We start from the raw sequence: 17,994 nt of genomic DNA, 5'->3' as shown, positions 1-17,994 counted from the left end.
GTTTTCTTAATGTGGAAGTTTATATGAGAGATTTGAGATTTTTAAATCACTAACTGCTCTAATTTCCTCAACAGTGCTTGGCTGGATCACATGTTTTGACATGTGGTCTGTTTCTATTCGGGATATTTTCTAATTTCCCTTAGGACTTTTTGACTATGGGCTATTTAAAAGTGCATTTAATTTCCAATTATATGGGATTATCTAGATATCTTTCTGTTACTGCTTTCTTGTTTAATTCTGTTGTGGTCAGAGAACATAATGATTTCTACTGTTTTAATTTGCTGAGTTTTTATGGCCTAAAATACGGTTCATCTTGGTGAATATACCATGTGCACATGAAAATACTGTCTTTTGAAGCTGCTGTGGAGTGTTCTGCGCGTATTAAATCAAGCTGAGTGACAGTGTTGTTCACATCCTCTGCCTCCTTCCAGGAGATATTCTAGCTACTGTTTCTTTTTTTTTTACTACGGGGAGAGGGTTGATTTTAATTAAGGATTTCTCTATTTTTCCTTCAGTTTCATCAGTTTTTGCTGTAAGTATTTTGAATCACTTAATCATGATGTAATATCCCTTTTTTTCCTCTGATAACAGAATAACATTTCATATGTGACTAACAATCCATATCAAAGCAAGACTAGAAGCCCCAGTGAAGCCAAGAGTTCAAGGCCAGCCTGGGCAACATAACAAACCCCACCTCTTTAAATGGGGAAAAAAATAAAAAATAAAAAAGGCCTCAGTGGCTCAGGCCTGTAATCCCAGCACTTTGGGAGGCTGAGGCAGGCATACGGCTTGAGCCCAGGAGTTCAAGACCAGCCTTGGCAACATGGTGAAATCCCATCTCTACAGAAAATTTTAAAAAAGTAAGGGCTGGGTACAGTAGCTCACACCTGTTATCCCAGCACTTTGGAATGCTGAGGTGGACTGTTCACGAAGTCGGGAGTTTGAGATTAGCCTGTCCAACATGGTAAAACCCTGTCTCTGCTAAATGTAAGTTAAATTAAATTAAAATGTAAAAATTAGTTGGGCATGATGGCATGCACCTGTAGTGCCAGCTTCTCAGGAAGCTGCAGTGGAAGGATTGCTTGAACCTGGGAGGCAAAGGTTGCAGTGAGCTGAGATGGCACCACAGCATTCCAGCCTGGGCAACAGAGCGAGACTCTGTCTCAAAACAACCAAACAAACAAACAACGAAAGGCGGGGGCCAGGGGAAGGCAGGACTAGAAAAAGATCCTATGTCAATTACTGCATTTTCTTTCACTTTTTTTTTTTGAGACAGTCTTTTTTTATTGTTCTTGTTTTTTTAGATGGAGTTTTGCTCGTTGCCCAGGTTGGAGTGCAGTGGTACGATCTTGGCTCACTGCAACCTCCGCCTCCAGGGTTCGTGATTCTCCTGCCTCAGCCTCCCAAGTAGCTGGGATTAAGGCATGCACCACAATGCACGGCTAATTTTGTATTTTTAGTAGAGATGGGGTTTGGTCAGGCTGGCCTCAAACTTCTGAGCTCAGGTGATCTGTCTGCCTTGGCTTCCCAAAGTGCTGGGATTACAGGCATGAGCAACTGCGCCCAGCCTGATAGAGTCTTGCTCTGTCACCCAGGGTGGAGTGCAGTGGTGGGAACTCAGCTCACGGTAACCTCCACCTCCTGGGTTCAAGCGATTCTCCTGCCTCAGCCTCCCAAGCAGCTGGGATTACAAGCACCTGCCATCACGCCCAGCTAACTTTTTGTATTCTTTCACTCTTAAAATATGTCCAAGTTCAAACTGTATTCCCAACGTGTTCTCTGGAGAAACCATAGCCAAGTGGAATAGGCTTCTAAGGGGTGGGAGTGGCTTACCGAGTTATGTCACAGAGGCTCTGAAAAACCTTGTCTGGGTTTTGGCCATCAGGGCCACTCATATGCCCCGTTTCCTTCAGCTGCTGCACTTTCTGCAGAGCTACATTCACTGCATAGCGCATAAACTCATTGCTGGACCTGAGAACAGAAAGGCTTTCTTGGTGGCTTTGGGTACTATCCCTAGAGAGAGAGAAATAAAAAAGATTCCCTTACTGCTACTGGGATATGGAATTAAGCTTTTGCACACCCAACAGAGCTTGCCAATAAGCTCTGAATGGCAGACTCTCTAGGCAGCCCAGCTACAGTCACGGCTATGGATGCCCTTTCATAATCATTACTCTTAGTTGTTCCTCATTTTCTCCCCCTCCCCAAATCCTTTACTTTGATAAAATGTAAATGTCAGTCTTAGTCTTTTAGGATTTTTTTGTTGTCCCTTTGTATCTTTAATTCGGTCACCCCCTACCTTTTTATTTTTATTTCTTACTTATTTTTTGAGACGGAGTTTTGCTCTTGTTGCCCAGGCTGGAGCGCCATGTCGTGATCTCAGCTCACTGCAACCTCCTCCGCCTCCCGGGTTCAAGCAATTCTCCTGCCTCAGCCTCCCAAGTAGCTGGGATTACAGGCACGTGCTACCATGCCCCACTAATTTTATATCTTTAGTAGAAACAAAGTCTCACCATATTGGTCATGACTGGTCTCAAACTTTTGATGTCAGGTGATCCACCAGCCTTAGTCTCCCAAAGTATTTGGATTACAGGCACGAGCCACCGCGCCTGCCCCCTGCTTTTTAAAATCTGTTGTTTTGTATAAGCTACTTTTATAGATTTTCTTAAAATACCCTGTTGGAATTCATCCCTGTCTTTTATTAGACCACTGTTTCTCATTTTTCCTTTAATGATCCAAGGTACCTATATAAAGTACCTACATAGGATTGTCCAGCTTTCATTTCAAGACAATTAAAACCTCCTGACTTAGTTCTTACTGTAGTCCAAACTAGGTGAAACGAGTGCGCCTAGGCAGGCCTCCTATCCTCAGGGAGCGGCTGTCGTTAAGCACACCAGCGGAACCTACCTGAACAGAGCAGTGAGAAGACTGGACACACATTTCATGGACAAGAAACTATCATTTGTCTTGTTGGCCATTTTTGTTTTGCCTTTACCGGCTTTTTCATTAAGGATGTCAGAGAGTTTCTTGTAACACATAAATAAGCTCAGAATGTTCTCACACTTATTCTTACTGTGAAAAACCAAACAGACAACCAAGGACAAACATCAGAATACTTTGGTTTACTTTTACACATAAGGAAATCACAACGTTTCTATAAATATCATATTTTAGACATAACATTATAAATGAATGGAACTTCATTAATATAGTACTCTTAGGTCACACTCATCTATCTGGGTTTTGTTTCCCCTCCCTTATTTTTTTTATTTTTTGAGAAAGGGCCTCACTCTCTTGCCCAGACTGGAGTGCAGTGGTGTGACCTCAGCTCACCACAACCTCCGCCTCCCAGGCTTGAGCAATTCTCCTGCCTCAGCCTCCCAAGTATCTAGAATTACAGGTCCCTGCCACTACCACCCAGCTAATTTTTATATTATTAGTAGAAAGGGGGTTCACCATGTTGGCCAGGCTGGTCTTGAACTCCTGACCTCAAATGATCCCCCCACCTTGGCATCCCAAAGTGCTGGGATTACAGGCATGAGCCACAGTGCCTGGCCTCCCCTCCCTTATTTATACCAGTCCCTGCAGAGTATGAAAGTCCAATACTACCACCCACCAATCAAAATTTCCATGTTATCATTAGGAGTTCTTGAATTCAGGGTCTGGGAAATTCTGAGGAGGTGAAAGCCTGCTGGAGGCTTTCATTTCCTAGGCCTGGGAAGCATGCACTTGAATGCTCTCTAGTGGAAAGAACACAGTTTAGTCTTAGACTAGGTGTTCATTTAGGAGATAGTGTCACAGTCTGTGGTCTGTTTACTGCCTAGAATATTGCTAGAGTAAAAATATATACATAAAAAGAAGAATTCATCAAATTACAAGTGGAGGTATAGCAATACATTACCTGAAATTACTTATGGAGAAATTATATTCAATTAAAACCTCACAAACTCCCATCACAAGAAAGGCACAGATATTATTTTTTATGCCAATACTGGTGCTCTGAGAAAAATCTGCTGATTTATCCTAAAAGACACAGGATAAAAATTAATAAGCTACTAAAGAACCCCATCATTCAATACGGCTGAGGACTCAGCAATTACCAGTTCAAAGTCTTCTAGCTCACTCTTAATCATTCTATTGGTAATGGACTCCAATATGTCATCTAGGTCTTGGTAGAATCCCTCTTCCTCCTCCTCCTCCTCCTCCTTCTCCTCCTCCTCCTCTTCTCCCTGCTGTAAGGGTATCACTGTATTCTTATACCAGGCCAAACAATGCTGAATACAACAAAGCAGATAATCCTGTAGGAGAAAGTAAGTAAATTAAATACTCGTGAGTGTTGAAGGATAACCTATAAGGTGTTCATAACCCACAAATAATTCGTATCTGTACGGCTAAAGAAAAGAACTCATTAGCATTACAAATTAAGTCCATCTAAATTAACAAAACTGGGAAAATAAATTGAACAGCAGCATCCTTTTCTGATGCTTCCCCCCCAAAATTGGCCTAAGTGGCTGACACCTCAAAATTCAACATTAGATGTGGTGTCTCTGGTCTGAAACAAATAACCCTGGAGCTAGGTGGTGAAGTTAAATCTTCTCTAGTTCATTTGAGTCCCAGAGACTATTCTAAAGATAGAGGTTTATGTTGAGGGAATCTTTAGGAGACCAACACAGCATCTTAGATCTAGGCTGAGGACATGTCATGCCACAGAAGGCACAAAAATGAAGGCAAGATATGGCAACTGAAAGACTTCCTCCTCTTTTTCTGCCAAGAGTTCTAAGTTGCTTGGGGTGGGACTTTCCATTTTTATCCTCTTCCCTGTTCTTCTGAGGCTAGATAAGAACAGAAACTCAACCAGGCCTAGCTCCTCTGAAGGTTCGACAGTGCCAATCCTGGTTCAGCCTAAATCATATACTTCATCTGGACTAATGAGGCAGGTTCCTAGGTTCATCTGTTCCTAGGTGACATCATCATCACTCTCCCCACTCTAGTGTATATTTAGTGACTGTAATCAAAGACTCATAAATGAGATAAGATACTCTCTGGGGTAAGCCTTGATTTAGTAAAGGGCTAACATAGAGATAACTTACCAATAGATCGAAAATTATAATGGTTCAGAAACGGTAAGTAGGGAAGACTTAAAAGTAAACATTCATCGGAAGAACCAGGAAGAGAGTTTCACAGCGAAAGGTATCTTTTTGTGAAGATCAACCTTATCCTTAATGGTAAAAATTATGGTTGAAGGAAGAATAAAAGTCTCACCAGTGGTTCTTGTAGAGAGATCTTATCTCCTTGGGCCAGAATACAAGCTTCTAATTTCAGAGGAGGCAACAGATCAGGTTTTGGCTCATAGAACTGTTTTAACTGTGCATAGTCAGAAAAAAAAAAAAGACATCCTGGCTTATAAATGCTTTTTGCTTTTTTAACTTGTCAGGTGAAAGGTATCTTTAATGTCTCATGCCTTCTAAGACACATTTCCCAACTGTTCAAAGGACAATGCAGCCAAGTTTTTATTGCTTTGGCTCACCCATATCCTTTGCTCTTGCTTTGGATATTGTACTGATTAGAATCACCTTCCCTATTCCAATCCCTTCTGTCCCTAAACTTGTACATGTACTCAACATTTTCAGTTAACTTGGAGGTTAAAAATACAGGATCCAGAGTCTCAGACTGGCTGAGTCCAAGAGCCCAGTACCACTACTTATCACAGGTTTTTATAAATGTATCTGTACCTTGGTTCCTCATCTTAAAAATGAGGATATTATTAATATTCATTGTATAAGGATTAAACTTGACAATACATGTAAAATACTTCAAACAGTATTTGGCATATAAGAGAGCTGAAAAAAATTTGATTATTTTTCTCTTTTTAACTTTTGCAGTCTGCAGAATTTTACTAGTCTGCATATTAACCTGAGTCAGAAAGCACTGTTCTAAGCTTTCTATTGAACATAATTTTCTATTTTTGTTAAATGTGTGAATGTAGATGTGTTGTTTACAGTTTGAAAAATACAATGTAACAGAATATAAATTTCATATAGGATCAAGCCCAAGGCCAAATGAAAAGCTTTTGATGGATAGTATGGGACCTTCCAGTAATGTTCACACATCTGAGACTTTAATTACAAATGAAGCGTCATAACTATCACAGAGCAATGGCACTGATAGAGAACAAACAAAATGATAGACTAGGGGTCTAGAGGAGCCTAGAGGAGTCCTCCTGGTAGAGAGTCTCTATATGTATTCTTCTAATCTTGATGGTCTTTTGAAATATTTCATAATTTAAACCTCCTGGTAGAGAGTCTCTATATGAATCCTTCTAATCTTGATGGTCCTTTGAAATATTTCATAATTTAAACCTCCTGGTAGAGAGTCTCTATATGAATCCTTCTAATCTTGATGGTCCTTTGAAATATTTCATAATTTAAAAACACGTTAACTGAAAAGTACAGAAAGGAACCTAAAAGACATCCGTGTATCTGTTACCCAGATTTAAGAAATAACATTTTACTATATTTGTTTCAGATTTCTTTTTTCTTTCAGAAATATAATGGATCCAGCTGTTGATAGTTCTTATATAAATGGTTCTTCAAAATGTTCTTCTGACTTAGGATACAGACTGTTGATTCTCAAAGGGATAACTGCTAGATGATGGTATTTCGGCAGACAGGTGAGTGGTAACCGAGATGAGACAACCCAGAATAGCATCACAAACCCCCAGCATGTTCACAAAATACCAGTGTATTAGTTGGAAATTATTTTATATTTTGAAAGGTCTAAAAAACACCAATTGTCTCTCAATCCTTCATTATCTGTTTTCCCTGTATCCATAAAAATATATTTTACCTGTGAGAGGAGAGTTTGCATGATTGAATTAGCCAGCTGAGAGTTCCTTCGAAGAACATCATAAAAACCCTGAGAGGAATCAAAAAGAAGAAATAAGCACTTTAACAGAGATACTAATGATTTGGACTATCACAACTTTAAAACAACACTTCCTTTATCCTATTCTCAGTTCTTCCCTACTGAGACTGTATCTGATGGTCCTAAATGCTTCAACATAAATAACCATATTTTCTTCCCACCCAAAATTTCCTAGTCTTAGTTAAGAACTGCTCAGATTAAAATCCTGGGAAGGCCAGGTGCAGTGGCTCACACGTGTAATCCCAGCACTTTGGGAGGCCGATGCAAGCAGATCACTTGAGGCTAAGAGTTCGATACCAGCCTGGCCAACATAGCAAAACTCTGTCTCTACTAAAAATACAAAAATTAGCCAGGCGTGGTTGCGAATCCCTGTAATCCCAGGTATTCAGGAGGCTGAGGCATGAAGGATGCAGTGAGCTGAGATCACACCAGTATACTCCAGCCTGGGCAACAGAGTGAAACTCTGTCTCCAAAAAAAATTAGTAATCCTGGGGAGATCTTTCTTTCTGGAACCTGGAAAAGAGGTTATAGGTTATAGTTCATCCATGAGTAAAACCAAATGAGACTTGATCAAAAAAATATTTTTGTTTAAAGAAAAGATACAGGCCCAGCATGGTGGCTCACGTCTGTAATCCCAGCACTCTGGGAGGCCAAGGCAGGAGAGTCACCTGAGGTCAGAAGTTCGAGACCAGCCTGGCCAACATGGTGAAATCCCATCTCAACTAAAAATACAAAATTAGCTGGGCATGGTGGTGCATGGCCGTAATCCCAGCTACTCAAGAGGCTGAGGCAGAAGAATTGCTTGAACCGGGGAGGTAGAGGTTGCAGTGAGCCAAGATTGTGCCACTGGACTCTGGCCTGGCAACAGAGCGAGACTCCATCTCAAAAAAGGAAAAAAGTGCAAATTGAAGCAGCAAAGCATCAGCAGGATGGAGAGGCTGAGGCAAATTATCCAGAAGATACAGCTAACATAATTGATGGAAGTGGCTATGTTAAACAACAGATTTCCAGTGTAGCTGAAACAGCCTTATTCTGGAAGAAAATTTTATACGGAACTTTCTTGGCTAGGGAGAAGAAGTCAATGCCTGGCTTCAAAGGACAGGCTGACTGTCTTGTTAAGGGTTAATGTAGCTGGTGAGTTTACATTGAAGTCAATGCTGATTTACTCTTCCAAAAATCCCAGGACTCTTTAGAATTATGCTACATTTACTCTGCCTGTGCTCTATAAACGAAAGAGCAAAGCCTGCGTGACAGCACATTTGTTTATAGCACAGCTTACTGAGTATTTTAAGCCCACTGTTGAGACCTACTGCTCAGAAAAAAAAAAGATTCCTCTCAAAGTATTACTGCTCATTGATAGTGTACCCAGGCACCTAAGAGCTCTGATGGAAATGTATAGAAAGATGAATATTGTTTTCATGCATGCTAACACAATAACCACTGGGTGAGTTATATGCTACTCACAAGTCAGTATACTGTCATAATTAGTGATTTAATCAGACATTCAGTAAACTGTTGAAAACCCAGTCCAAAAAGAAAAAGAAGTTGCTTTTATAAAAACTAAGTTGGCCGGGTGCGGTGGCTCACGCCTATAATCCCAGCACTTTGGGAGGCCGAGGCGGGTGGATCACAAGGTCAAGAGATCGAGACCATCCTGGTCAAAAAGGTGAAACCCCGTCTCTACTAAAAATACAAAAATTAGCTGGCCATGGTGGTGTGCGCCTGTAGTCCCAGCTACTCGGGAGGCTGAGGCAGGAGAATTGTTTGAACCCAGAAGGCGGAGGTTGTGGTGAGCCGAGATCGTGCCATTGCACTCCAGTCTGGATAACAACAGCGAAACTCCATCTCAAAAAAAAAAAAAAAAAAAAAAACCTAAATTAACCCATGCACAGTGGCTCATGCCTGTAATCCCAACTCTCTGGGAGGCCGAGGCAGGCAGATCACTTGAGGCTGGGAGTACGAGACCAACCTGGCCAACATGGTGAAATCTCGTCTCTACTGAACATACAAAAATCAGCTAAGCATGCTGGCACATGCCTGTAATCCAGGCTACTCAAGAGGCTGAGAGGCAGAAGAATTGCTTGAACCCGGGAGATGGAGGAAAGAGGTTGCAGTGAGCCAAGATTGTGCCACTGTACTCCAGCCTGGGCAACAGAGCAAGACTCTGTCTCAAAGAAAAAAAAACTAAGTTAAATGTTTGGAAAGTCAGTCTCTAAAACCAATTTCTGATAAATGAGGGGTAAGACAATTAGAAAAAGTTAGAGAAAAAAAACTGAAGCTAAAAGATTTTTATACTATACTGTATCTGAAGTTGCTTAAAGTTTTTATACCACTTTAGGTAAACAAAAATTTGAAACTATAGGCAGTAAATTAAGGGTACAGGTTTGTATGAGAGACAGGAAGTGAAGTTGTACTGAATAACAAAGCAAAATAAAGGACTTGTGGCAAATTAATAGTACATTTAAATATTTCAAATTAAACTAAAATGTTTAAGGTATATCAACTGTGTTTTATGATTCCTCGCCTTAAAAACCTTAAAAAACTCTGCTGCCTGAGTTGGGGTGCAGTGGTGTGATCACAGCTCACTGCAGCCTGAAACTCCTGGGATCCTCCTGCTTCGGGCTCCTGAGTAGCTGGGACCACAGGCACATGCCACCACACCCAGCAAATGCTTTTTATTTCCTTATTTTTTGTAAAGACAGAGTCTTGCTTGATCCTCCTACCTTGGCCTCACAAGGTGTTGGGATTACAGCCGTGAGCCACTGTGCCCTGCTTTAAACAACTTTTTGACTAAACACCACTAGCTACTGATGCTGACTACATCAAATAAGAGCATATCTACTGTGCTTTTATAATCAGGAAAAAATGTACTAAAATAAAATGAATTATGAGTTGAGGGTTTGCTACATTCCTTCCATTCTACTGACTTACCTCATAAAGCATGAGTCGAACATCAGCTTGCTGGCTTAAGCATCTCCTCAAACTATCCATGATCTCGAGGCAAAAAGTTTCATTGGCGACAGAATTATAATGGCCATGAACATCCACATGAACCTGAAAGGAAGACAGGCCAACTCATGTCTATCTTATGAAAGCAGTTTCCAACAGGAGCTAAATAAGCCTAATTTCTTGGTCAGAAAACTTACACTTGGCTTTCTTCACATGCCAAACCCCAGGATGAGACAGGCAGTATAATCATGACCATGCAGAAGTAAGTGTCACTCTTATTCTGGTTTGGAATAAGAGAATTTCTAAGCATTTCAACAAAATTAACTGTTCCCCATTCCTTAAGGTTTCCTTGACAATACTGTGACATGGTAAAAGCCCCATAAAACTGCATACCTCAACCACATCTCAGCTTTCTGTTGAAACTGCTCTCTATAACCCAAATGTGAATAAGAAATTAAGGACTGCGATCCGCACCCTACCCAGACAATGTGTAAACAAATACTAATCTTGACTTTTGTGAGCCACTTAAGTAACAACCAGAATGTCAAAAAGTCCCCTGGCCCTCGGAATGTCCGGAGCCCCTCACCCTCATCTCCACCCAGAAGGTGATTTGCAGAATCCACTAGCCCTCGGAATGTCTGAAGCCCCTCACCCCCACCCCCGCCCCTCACCCTCACTCCCAAGGTGATTTTTATGGGTATAAAAGGTCTTGACACCCTCCTTTTGGGGCCACGGGTTGGAGAGAGACGCGAGTCCTCCGTGGCCGCCGGCAATAAAGACCCTGCAATTTGGCATACTTTTGTCTTGGTGTTGACTTTCTATGCTTGGGCCAGTACAACAGTATCAATTGCTTAGGAAGGCACACTGCTTATTTCAAGCCATTACAATCTAGTAGTAATAATATACATAATTTTATTAAAAAGGTCTCAGACTTCTTCAAGAACTAGAAGAATCTTGTTCTTCCACAAATTCTAGAAAGGTTTAGAGGAAGACAGTCTTTTGTTTAGAAATGGACATGACAAAGAATTGCCATCCTTTGTGTGAATTACATAATAAAATCAGCAATTATAGACCTAATCCTTACATCAGGCATCACATACTGCCTGAGGCCAAATCCGTTTTCTACCCCTTCTTGGTTAGATAACCTTGGGCAAGTTATTTAACCTGGCTCAGTCTCAGTTTCCCTATTCTTGCTTTTTTTTTTTTTTTTGAGACGAAGTTTTGGCTCTTGTTGCCCAGGCTGGAGTGCAAAGGCGTGATCTCAGCTCACAGCAACCTCTGCCTCCTGGGTTCAAGCAATTCTCCTGCCTCAACCTCCCAAGCAGCTGGGACTACAGGCGCCCGCCACCATGCCCAGCTAATTTTTGTATTTTTAGTAGAGATGGGGTTTCACTATATTGGCCAGGCTGGTCTTGAACTCCTGATCTCGTGATCCACCTGCCTCAGCCTCCCAAATTGCTGGGATTACAGGCGTCAGCCACCATGCCTGGCCAGTTTTCCTATTCTTAAAATGGGGATAACAACACACAAATGATACCTAGTGTTCCTACTATTTAATCTGTGTTATATGTTATAGACAAAAGCTTTATATAGCTATACCAAAGCAATAAAGTGAGGATTCCTAGTGAAACTGTTACATATAAATATGTCTCCTATTTATAAATCTTATAGTACATCATTTAAATTATGAAGACTATTTTATTGCTCCAAAGCCTAGATTACCATATTATTATAAAAACGTTTGTTTTCTCGGATTACAAGGTGTAATAGATGTATATGAGCAAAGTAAATAAATTAACATAAGAAAATAGGGACAATAATAGTATCTAGCCTCAGAGGGCGGCTGTGAAGATCAAATGAGATCAACAATGTGCTATCCAAAAGAAATATAATATGAACCCCAAATGCAAGCCACATACATAATTTTGTATTTTCTAGTAGCCACATTAAAAAAGTAAAGAGAAAGAGGTAAAGTCGTTTTAATATTTTCTATAACCCAACACATACAAAATTCTATCTGAAGGTATAATCGATATTAAAAATTATGAGATGTTCACACTCCTTTAAAATCTGGTATGAATTTTGCACACTAGCCACATTTCAGTCAAGCGCTCCGTTCAACAGCCACCTTGAGGATAATGGCCACCATACCGGATAGCACAGTAGAGCAAACAGTAAATCTGCCATTGATAAGGGTTAGCCAATATCATCATCATCACCATCATCATCATCAGACTCTTTAGTTCCAGGATCATTGTTACAGCCATAACAGGAATAAAAGGCAACAGCGTGCATTTATTTTATCAATGGACATGAATGATATGCACACACCATAAGTTAACATAAACAATCCTTACCTGACTGACACTAAGAGACTGACTGCACTGAGAGGATGACAGGCTGCCTAAAACTTTAAAGTTCTTCAGGAGCAGCAAAAACCCAGCAACTGCAGATTTTCGGGCATCAAGCTGGCTGGCTCAGAAACAGAGAAGTTAACAAACAGTACTATTTCACAGTAATATGCTCTGGGTCAGAAAAATCCACTTAGTTCCTTACAGAGAAGGAATATGTACAAACAATGAAGCATAGAGCAAAACAAAGTGAATTTATATACTCAAAATAAGGTCTCAGCTGTTCAAAGGAATTTACAGTACAGAAACTGAACTGACTTTTTTCATTACTTAACTCATGATACTCTACTTCCTTCTATCCTGCTCTCGAGTCTATGTGAGGAGTAAGAATAAGAGTGCTGAGAGACTGTAAAATTGGCTGGTTACTCAAATGTAGGAAATTGCTGATTTTGCGTGTTTGGAGGAGTGCTTCCCTTCACATGCTCTTTTATCACAGAAGAATGTAGTACTTGATGTCATGTAAACGCTCCTTCCAGAAAATGTCACTCATCTCACTGAGGCTCAACGATTAATTCACGTTAAAGATGTGACAACATAATATCGTAGTCTGTTAGCCATGCCTTTGGGTGAGGAGTAACAAAAACTGTTAATTCTAAAACAAACATAATAGCAGATGGCTTAGTTGTTCCTCTGGTCACCCATGAATATATTATAATATGGCTAATGTGATATTAATTGGGCATCTTATCCTCAAAGTACCAAATGCTTTTCACATATTACCGTCTTATATTTTGAGGAGACGGTATTATCATCTCTAGCTTACATACTAAGAAATAAAGGAAGAGATGTCAGGAGCTAACCGGCTACAAATAACTCATTCCTCTCAACAATTAATTTTATCTACTAGCCTCTAGATCACACTTCAGATGTTCACTAAAATGAGATTCTTAAGTATACTCTTCTTGACTAAGATGCTTTTCCCTTTGGAACTGCTGCCAGGTCAGGTTTCAGAGTACTTGGCACTAGAACATTAACCTGAAGATTATTCTAGTGTAGTACAGCAGAGTGTATGACATCACAAGTTCTGATGTTAGACCTGACTTTGAATCCTTGCTCCACCACCAACTACTGTTTTACTTCTGGAAAGTCACTCATCTTCCCCAAGCCCAAATTTCCTTATCTGTAAAATGGGAACTGCAGTACTTCTTACTTCACAGGGTTTTTCTGAAGACCAAATGAAAAAAGCACACAGAGCACTCAGCAACAACGCCTTATTTGATGAAACTGCTCTGCGGGGTTAGGAATCTGCATGACCACTGTGAACAGGTGGTGCTAGGAGATGGCAGCGATAACTTTAGCCCCAGCATTAGAAGGCAACATCTTCCTATGATATAAAAAGATGCTACATACTTGGCAAACATAGCTTTCCGAAGGACAAGTATCAAGGAATCTCTCATTGACATGCTGACTTTGAGAAGGGGCTGAAAAAGAAAGAATCACTGGGTAAAAACAGAACAAGTTTGCTTAGTAGCCTGAGCTCATTTCTACCCAATACTGTTACCATATGGCTTCTATAAGGAAGCGTACTCCTGCTTTATATCCATGTTTTAATGTTTATTACAGTTAACAAGAGCAATAGTATTCTTTGAGACAGTAAAATGAAACTGGCTGTGAATGCCTTTGTAAATCTCTTGTACACAATAATGTTCTAAGAGACTTTGAATTATTTCATTAACTTGAAAATGAGTTGAGAGAATAGTGCTATGGATAGTGAATGGAAAACAGTCTTGCTCAATGCTTTTGCCCTTTTAATACAAATTTTATGTTTCAGACTAAAGGGGAATAGAATTTCTTAGACAATTCCACTACAATTAAACCTTAGTTTCGGCGAGTTACTTGGGAATCTGAAGACTTACCTGCACTGCTTTAAGCAGCCTTTGTACAGTCTGAAGGGGCAGAAAGGACAAATAGTCAAAAGCTTCCGTGACTTTAGAAGAACAACTTTGAAGAACTAAGGGTGCATACATGACGATATTTGAAAGCAGGTCTGAAAAACAGAATCTACAATCAGCTGCCTCAAATAACTGAAGATATTTGAAATTAATGAAAAATACGGAGAAAGAAATGTAAAGTCTTTTGTTTCCTTTCTCAAGTAAGTCAAGTATACTGCAATACAAATTTCTACTGATTTTGTATATACTTTTTCTCCAATGTAACCAGGATAATTTTAGCTTTTTTCTGTGATAGTTTCAATTTTTATAAAAATTAAACTGCCTGAAAGAAAGGAGGAAACCTATTACAATGCCTAGACATAAGTAGTAGCACACATCTTCATATGATATAAACAACGATGAATGATAGAAATTTTAAAAATTGGTGTCTAAGCTAAATAAATCAATATGTATTTCTGAATTTTTACAATGTGCAAGCATAATATGGTCCTATTAGGAACATATAAAGTATCAAACGTCTTTTTTCAAAAATTTTAATACTTTAGTTGGAAGTAAAAAAAATTTTTTTAAAGAATTAAAGAGGTCAATCACAGAGCAATGTCAAATATCTAAAAATTCCAAACATAGTTTATTGCCAACCAAATAGTAAGGAGGGTTTAAATAGGAGTTCAAAGTAAGAGGAGATCATTTTGAGTTGGTATATATTAGGAAAGCAATGAGAAGGAATCTAAACCAGGTTCTAAAAGATGGGGAACATTTAAATGCACAAAGAACCAGAAAGACCAACATGTATAAAGGGAAACTATGAGTAAAGGTATAAGAACGGTAAGTATGAGACGTATTAGGAAGATGGTAGGGAAATCAATGATGCTGGGGTAAAGAATCCAGGCAAGTAAGTAACTGACTTTAATACTGAAAAGGTAGCTTGGGATCAAACTGTCAAAGACCGTCAGTGTCAGGATAAAGGGCTGATAATTTATTAAAGAACATACTGATGATTTTTGAGTAATAAAGTGTTATTTTAGGAATATTAACCTGTGGTAATATGCGGGTTAAATTGCTGCAGGGAGAAGAAAAGGCCAGGAAACCAGTTAGAAAGCTGTGGCAGCTGTCTAAATTCAAGGTTGTAAGAATGAGAACTAGACAGTAAATGTGAGGTTGTGGGGAGGAGGGAATAAAAAGACAAAAAAAATAACAGTATAAGAGGAAAAAAAGACAGAACTTAGGTATTAAGTATGCTTGAGAAAATAAAAGGTAATTCTGGCCTCCAGGACCTGGACAGTCATGCTTCAAATAACAGAAACAGGTGCACTGGAAAGGAAAATTTGTTTGAAGGGAGCTGTATTATATTTGATGTAAAAGAAAAACTGGTCACAGGCAGGAAAAGAAGTAAACTCTTAGAGTAATCAAAGAACTTAAAAAGTTTCAGGGGAGTTATAAACAACGATGAATGATAGAAATTTTAAAAATTGGTGATTAAAGCCAGTATATTTAAGACATCAGGAGTTATATATTAAAAACAGCAAATTCAGGCCAGGCATGGTGGCTCACACCTGTAATCTCAGCATTTTGGGAAGCCAAGGTTGGCGAATCCCCTGAAGCCAAGAGTTCAAGACCAGCCTGGTCAACATGGCGACATCCTGTCTCCATTAATAATACAAAAATTATCTGGGCATGGTGGTGTGCACCTGTAATCCCAGCTACTCGGGAGGCTAAGACATGAGAACTGCCTGAACCCAGGAGGCAGAGGCTGCAGTGAGCTGAGATTGTGCCACTGCACTCTAGCCTGGGCAACAGAGTGAAACTGTTGAAAGAAGAAAACAGACCACCACCACCAACAACAACAACAAAAACTCCAGCAAATTCAGAGGTTACCAGAGAGAAACACTATGCAATCCGAATATCAAGGCTAAAGAGACCAGAAAGTCAACAAGTGGCAGCAGAAGGACAGCACTCATTTGAGAGGTACTAAGAAAAAGAGAGAATGTTGAAGCAAAATGGAAGTTTTACTTATGGGTTAAATGTTGCTTTCCTTACTGACAACTACAGCCTTCTTGACAACTGTCACAGGCAACATGAATGGATTTGCTTTACTGACATCCAATTAAAGATACTGCATTTAAACTCATATTAAAATTTTTTTCCAGGACCAAATAATTATGACATTTAAATGAAAATACTTCTAGGAACTTTATTCACCCTTTCAAAGTTTAATACCTAAGAAATGACTGATGGGAGAAGATGCTCTGGTAACAACCCTGTTGAGGACCTGCTCCAGAATTTCTTGTCTGACCATCTCATGGATCTAAAAAGAACAGAACCAATAAAATACTACTGGGTCAACTTCAGCTTTTAAGTACATCAATCCATGTCAGGCCGGATGAAGAATAGTTTAGATATGGGTAAAACTCAAAAATTCAGAACATAATGTGAATCATCTGGAAAGACAGAATCACTCAACTTTCCCTTTGTTCTGCACTTAGATGAGTCATTAGTAGGGTAAATACCATGTTTATTAGCCTAAAAGTACAGATCATATTAAAGTATTGCTACATAGACGGTTCAGCATCCAACAGGACGAATTCTACCTAGGTATCCATTACATGACAACATCCATATTCCTGACAGTATACATAACTTTTATTCTAAAATTAAAATGTAAAAACCCATGAAAATTTCTAGAAATTTAAAAAATCTTCCCTAACCCCCTTCTCAGTTTCTAGAAGCATAGCAGTTGCCTTTAAAAAGACGCATTCTGAATTTTCACATGAATTTTAATTAAAATTCTTACTTGAACGTGATTACTTTATAGTACAGACTAATTTCTTCCAGGCCTCAGACTGTTAGTGACTTAGTAGTAATTTATGAAGATGCCTTGATAAAGCTGACATCTATGTGAAATCAAATAAAACTTCTTTAGCTTTGAAAAAATAATAATTTAAATATAAATATATACTCTAAGATAATGTCTTTAACCATATCACTGTTAAGCAGGGTCACTTATATCATCGAATACACTTAGAACTCTCAATAACTATTCTAATAATTAGTTCATAGTTCTGGATCAGAACACTAGATTTACAGTGAGATCACTGTAAATAACAGTGATCTCCCAAATAACATTTTTTTTTTAGAGAGAGTCTCACTCTGTCGCCCACTCAGCCTGGAGTGCAGTGGTGCGATCTCAGCTCACTGCAACCTCTGCCTCTTGGGTTCAAGCGATTTTCTTGCCTCCGCCTCCTGAGTTGCTGGGATTATAGGCACATGTCACTCCACAGAACTAATTTTGTATTTTAGTAGAGACGCGGTTTCACCATGTTAATCAAACTGGTCTCAAACTCCTGACCTCAAATGATCCACCTGCCTTGGCCTCCCAAGTGCTGGGATTACAGGCGTGAGCCACTGCACCTGGCCCTAAGTAACATTTTCAGCAGACACTCTTGGTGTGTAGCTGCATTAAACTGAACATCAAGAAGATTTAGAGGAATTACTAGCAGAGTTTTTAAGCTCAGATATGATCTAGCATATTTTTATTCAAAAGAAAATACATTTTTGAAAGCTGTTGCGGAAATTAAGATTGAGGTATCAATCATAATTTGGTAATATTGTCAAAAAGTGTGAATTTCCCATTTTATGTTCTTTAAGAACAATGAACCAATAAGCATGATTTTTTTTTTTTTTTTTTTTTTTTGAGACAGGGTCTCACTTTGTTACCCAAGCTGGAGTGCAGTGGTGCAAACACAGCTCACTGTAGCCTTGACTTCCTGGGCTCAAGTGATCCACTTCAGTCCCCCAAGTAGCTGGGATGGCAGGTGTGTGCC

General features: G+C 39.4%; 1 protein-coding gene across 15 annotated transcripts in view; it reads right to left on the bottom strand.

Annotated features, from left to right (window-relative positions):
* FANCI (FA complementation group I) overlaps positions 1 to 17,994 on the bottom strand; it is a 119,645-nt gene that overhangs the window by 17,246 nt on the left and 84,405 nt on the right. For 12 of the 15 annotated variants that reach the window (XR_013536642.1, XR_013536644.1, XR_013536646.1 and 9 more), the window contains 11 exons: positions 16,391 to 16,478; positions 14,138 to 14,268; positions 13,632 to 13,702; positions 12,228 to 12,342; positions 9,853 to 9,975; positions 6,844 to 6,912; positions 5,260 to 5,361; positions 4,098 to 4,295; positions 3,899 to 4,020; positions 2,905 to 3,069; positions 1,834 to 2,013 (listed from right to left, as the gene is read on the bottom strand). Coding sequence is in view for 3 of the 15 variants with exons in the window: in XM_035303768.3 (XP_035159659.3) it covers positions 1,834 to 2,013; positions 2,905 to 3,069; positions 3,899 to 4,020; positions 4,098 to 4,295; positions 5,260 to 5,361; positions 6,844 to 6,912; positions 9,853 to 9,975; positions 12,228 to 12,342; positions 13,632 to 13,702; positions 14,138 to 14,268; positions 16,391 to 16,478 (1,364 nt within the window). In the remaining 12 variants the exon portion in view is untranslated. The remainder of the gene's footprint in view (positions 1 to 1,833; positions 2,014 to 2,904; positions 3,070 to 3,898; positions 4,021 to 4,097; positions 4,296 to 5,259; positions 5,362 to 6,843; positions 6,913 to 9,852; positions 9,976 to 12,227; positions 12,343 to 13,631; positions 13,703 to 14,137; positions 14,269 to 16,390; positions 16,479 to 17,994) is intronic. The other 3 variants (XR_013536647.1, XR_013536650.1, XM_035303769.3) reach the window with 1 other exon arrangement.

This window comes from Callithrix jacchus, chromosome 6 (assembly GCF_049354715.1).
Source record: "Callithrix jacchus isolate 240 chromosome 6, calJac240_pri, whole genome shotgun sequence".
NCBI lineage: Eukaryota > Metazoa > Chordata > Mammalia > Primates > Cebidae > Callithrix > Callithrix jacchus.
The sequence above is the reverse complement of the archived record's forward strand: the minus strand, read 5'-3'. Positions and strand labels throughout refer to the sequence as shown.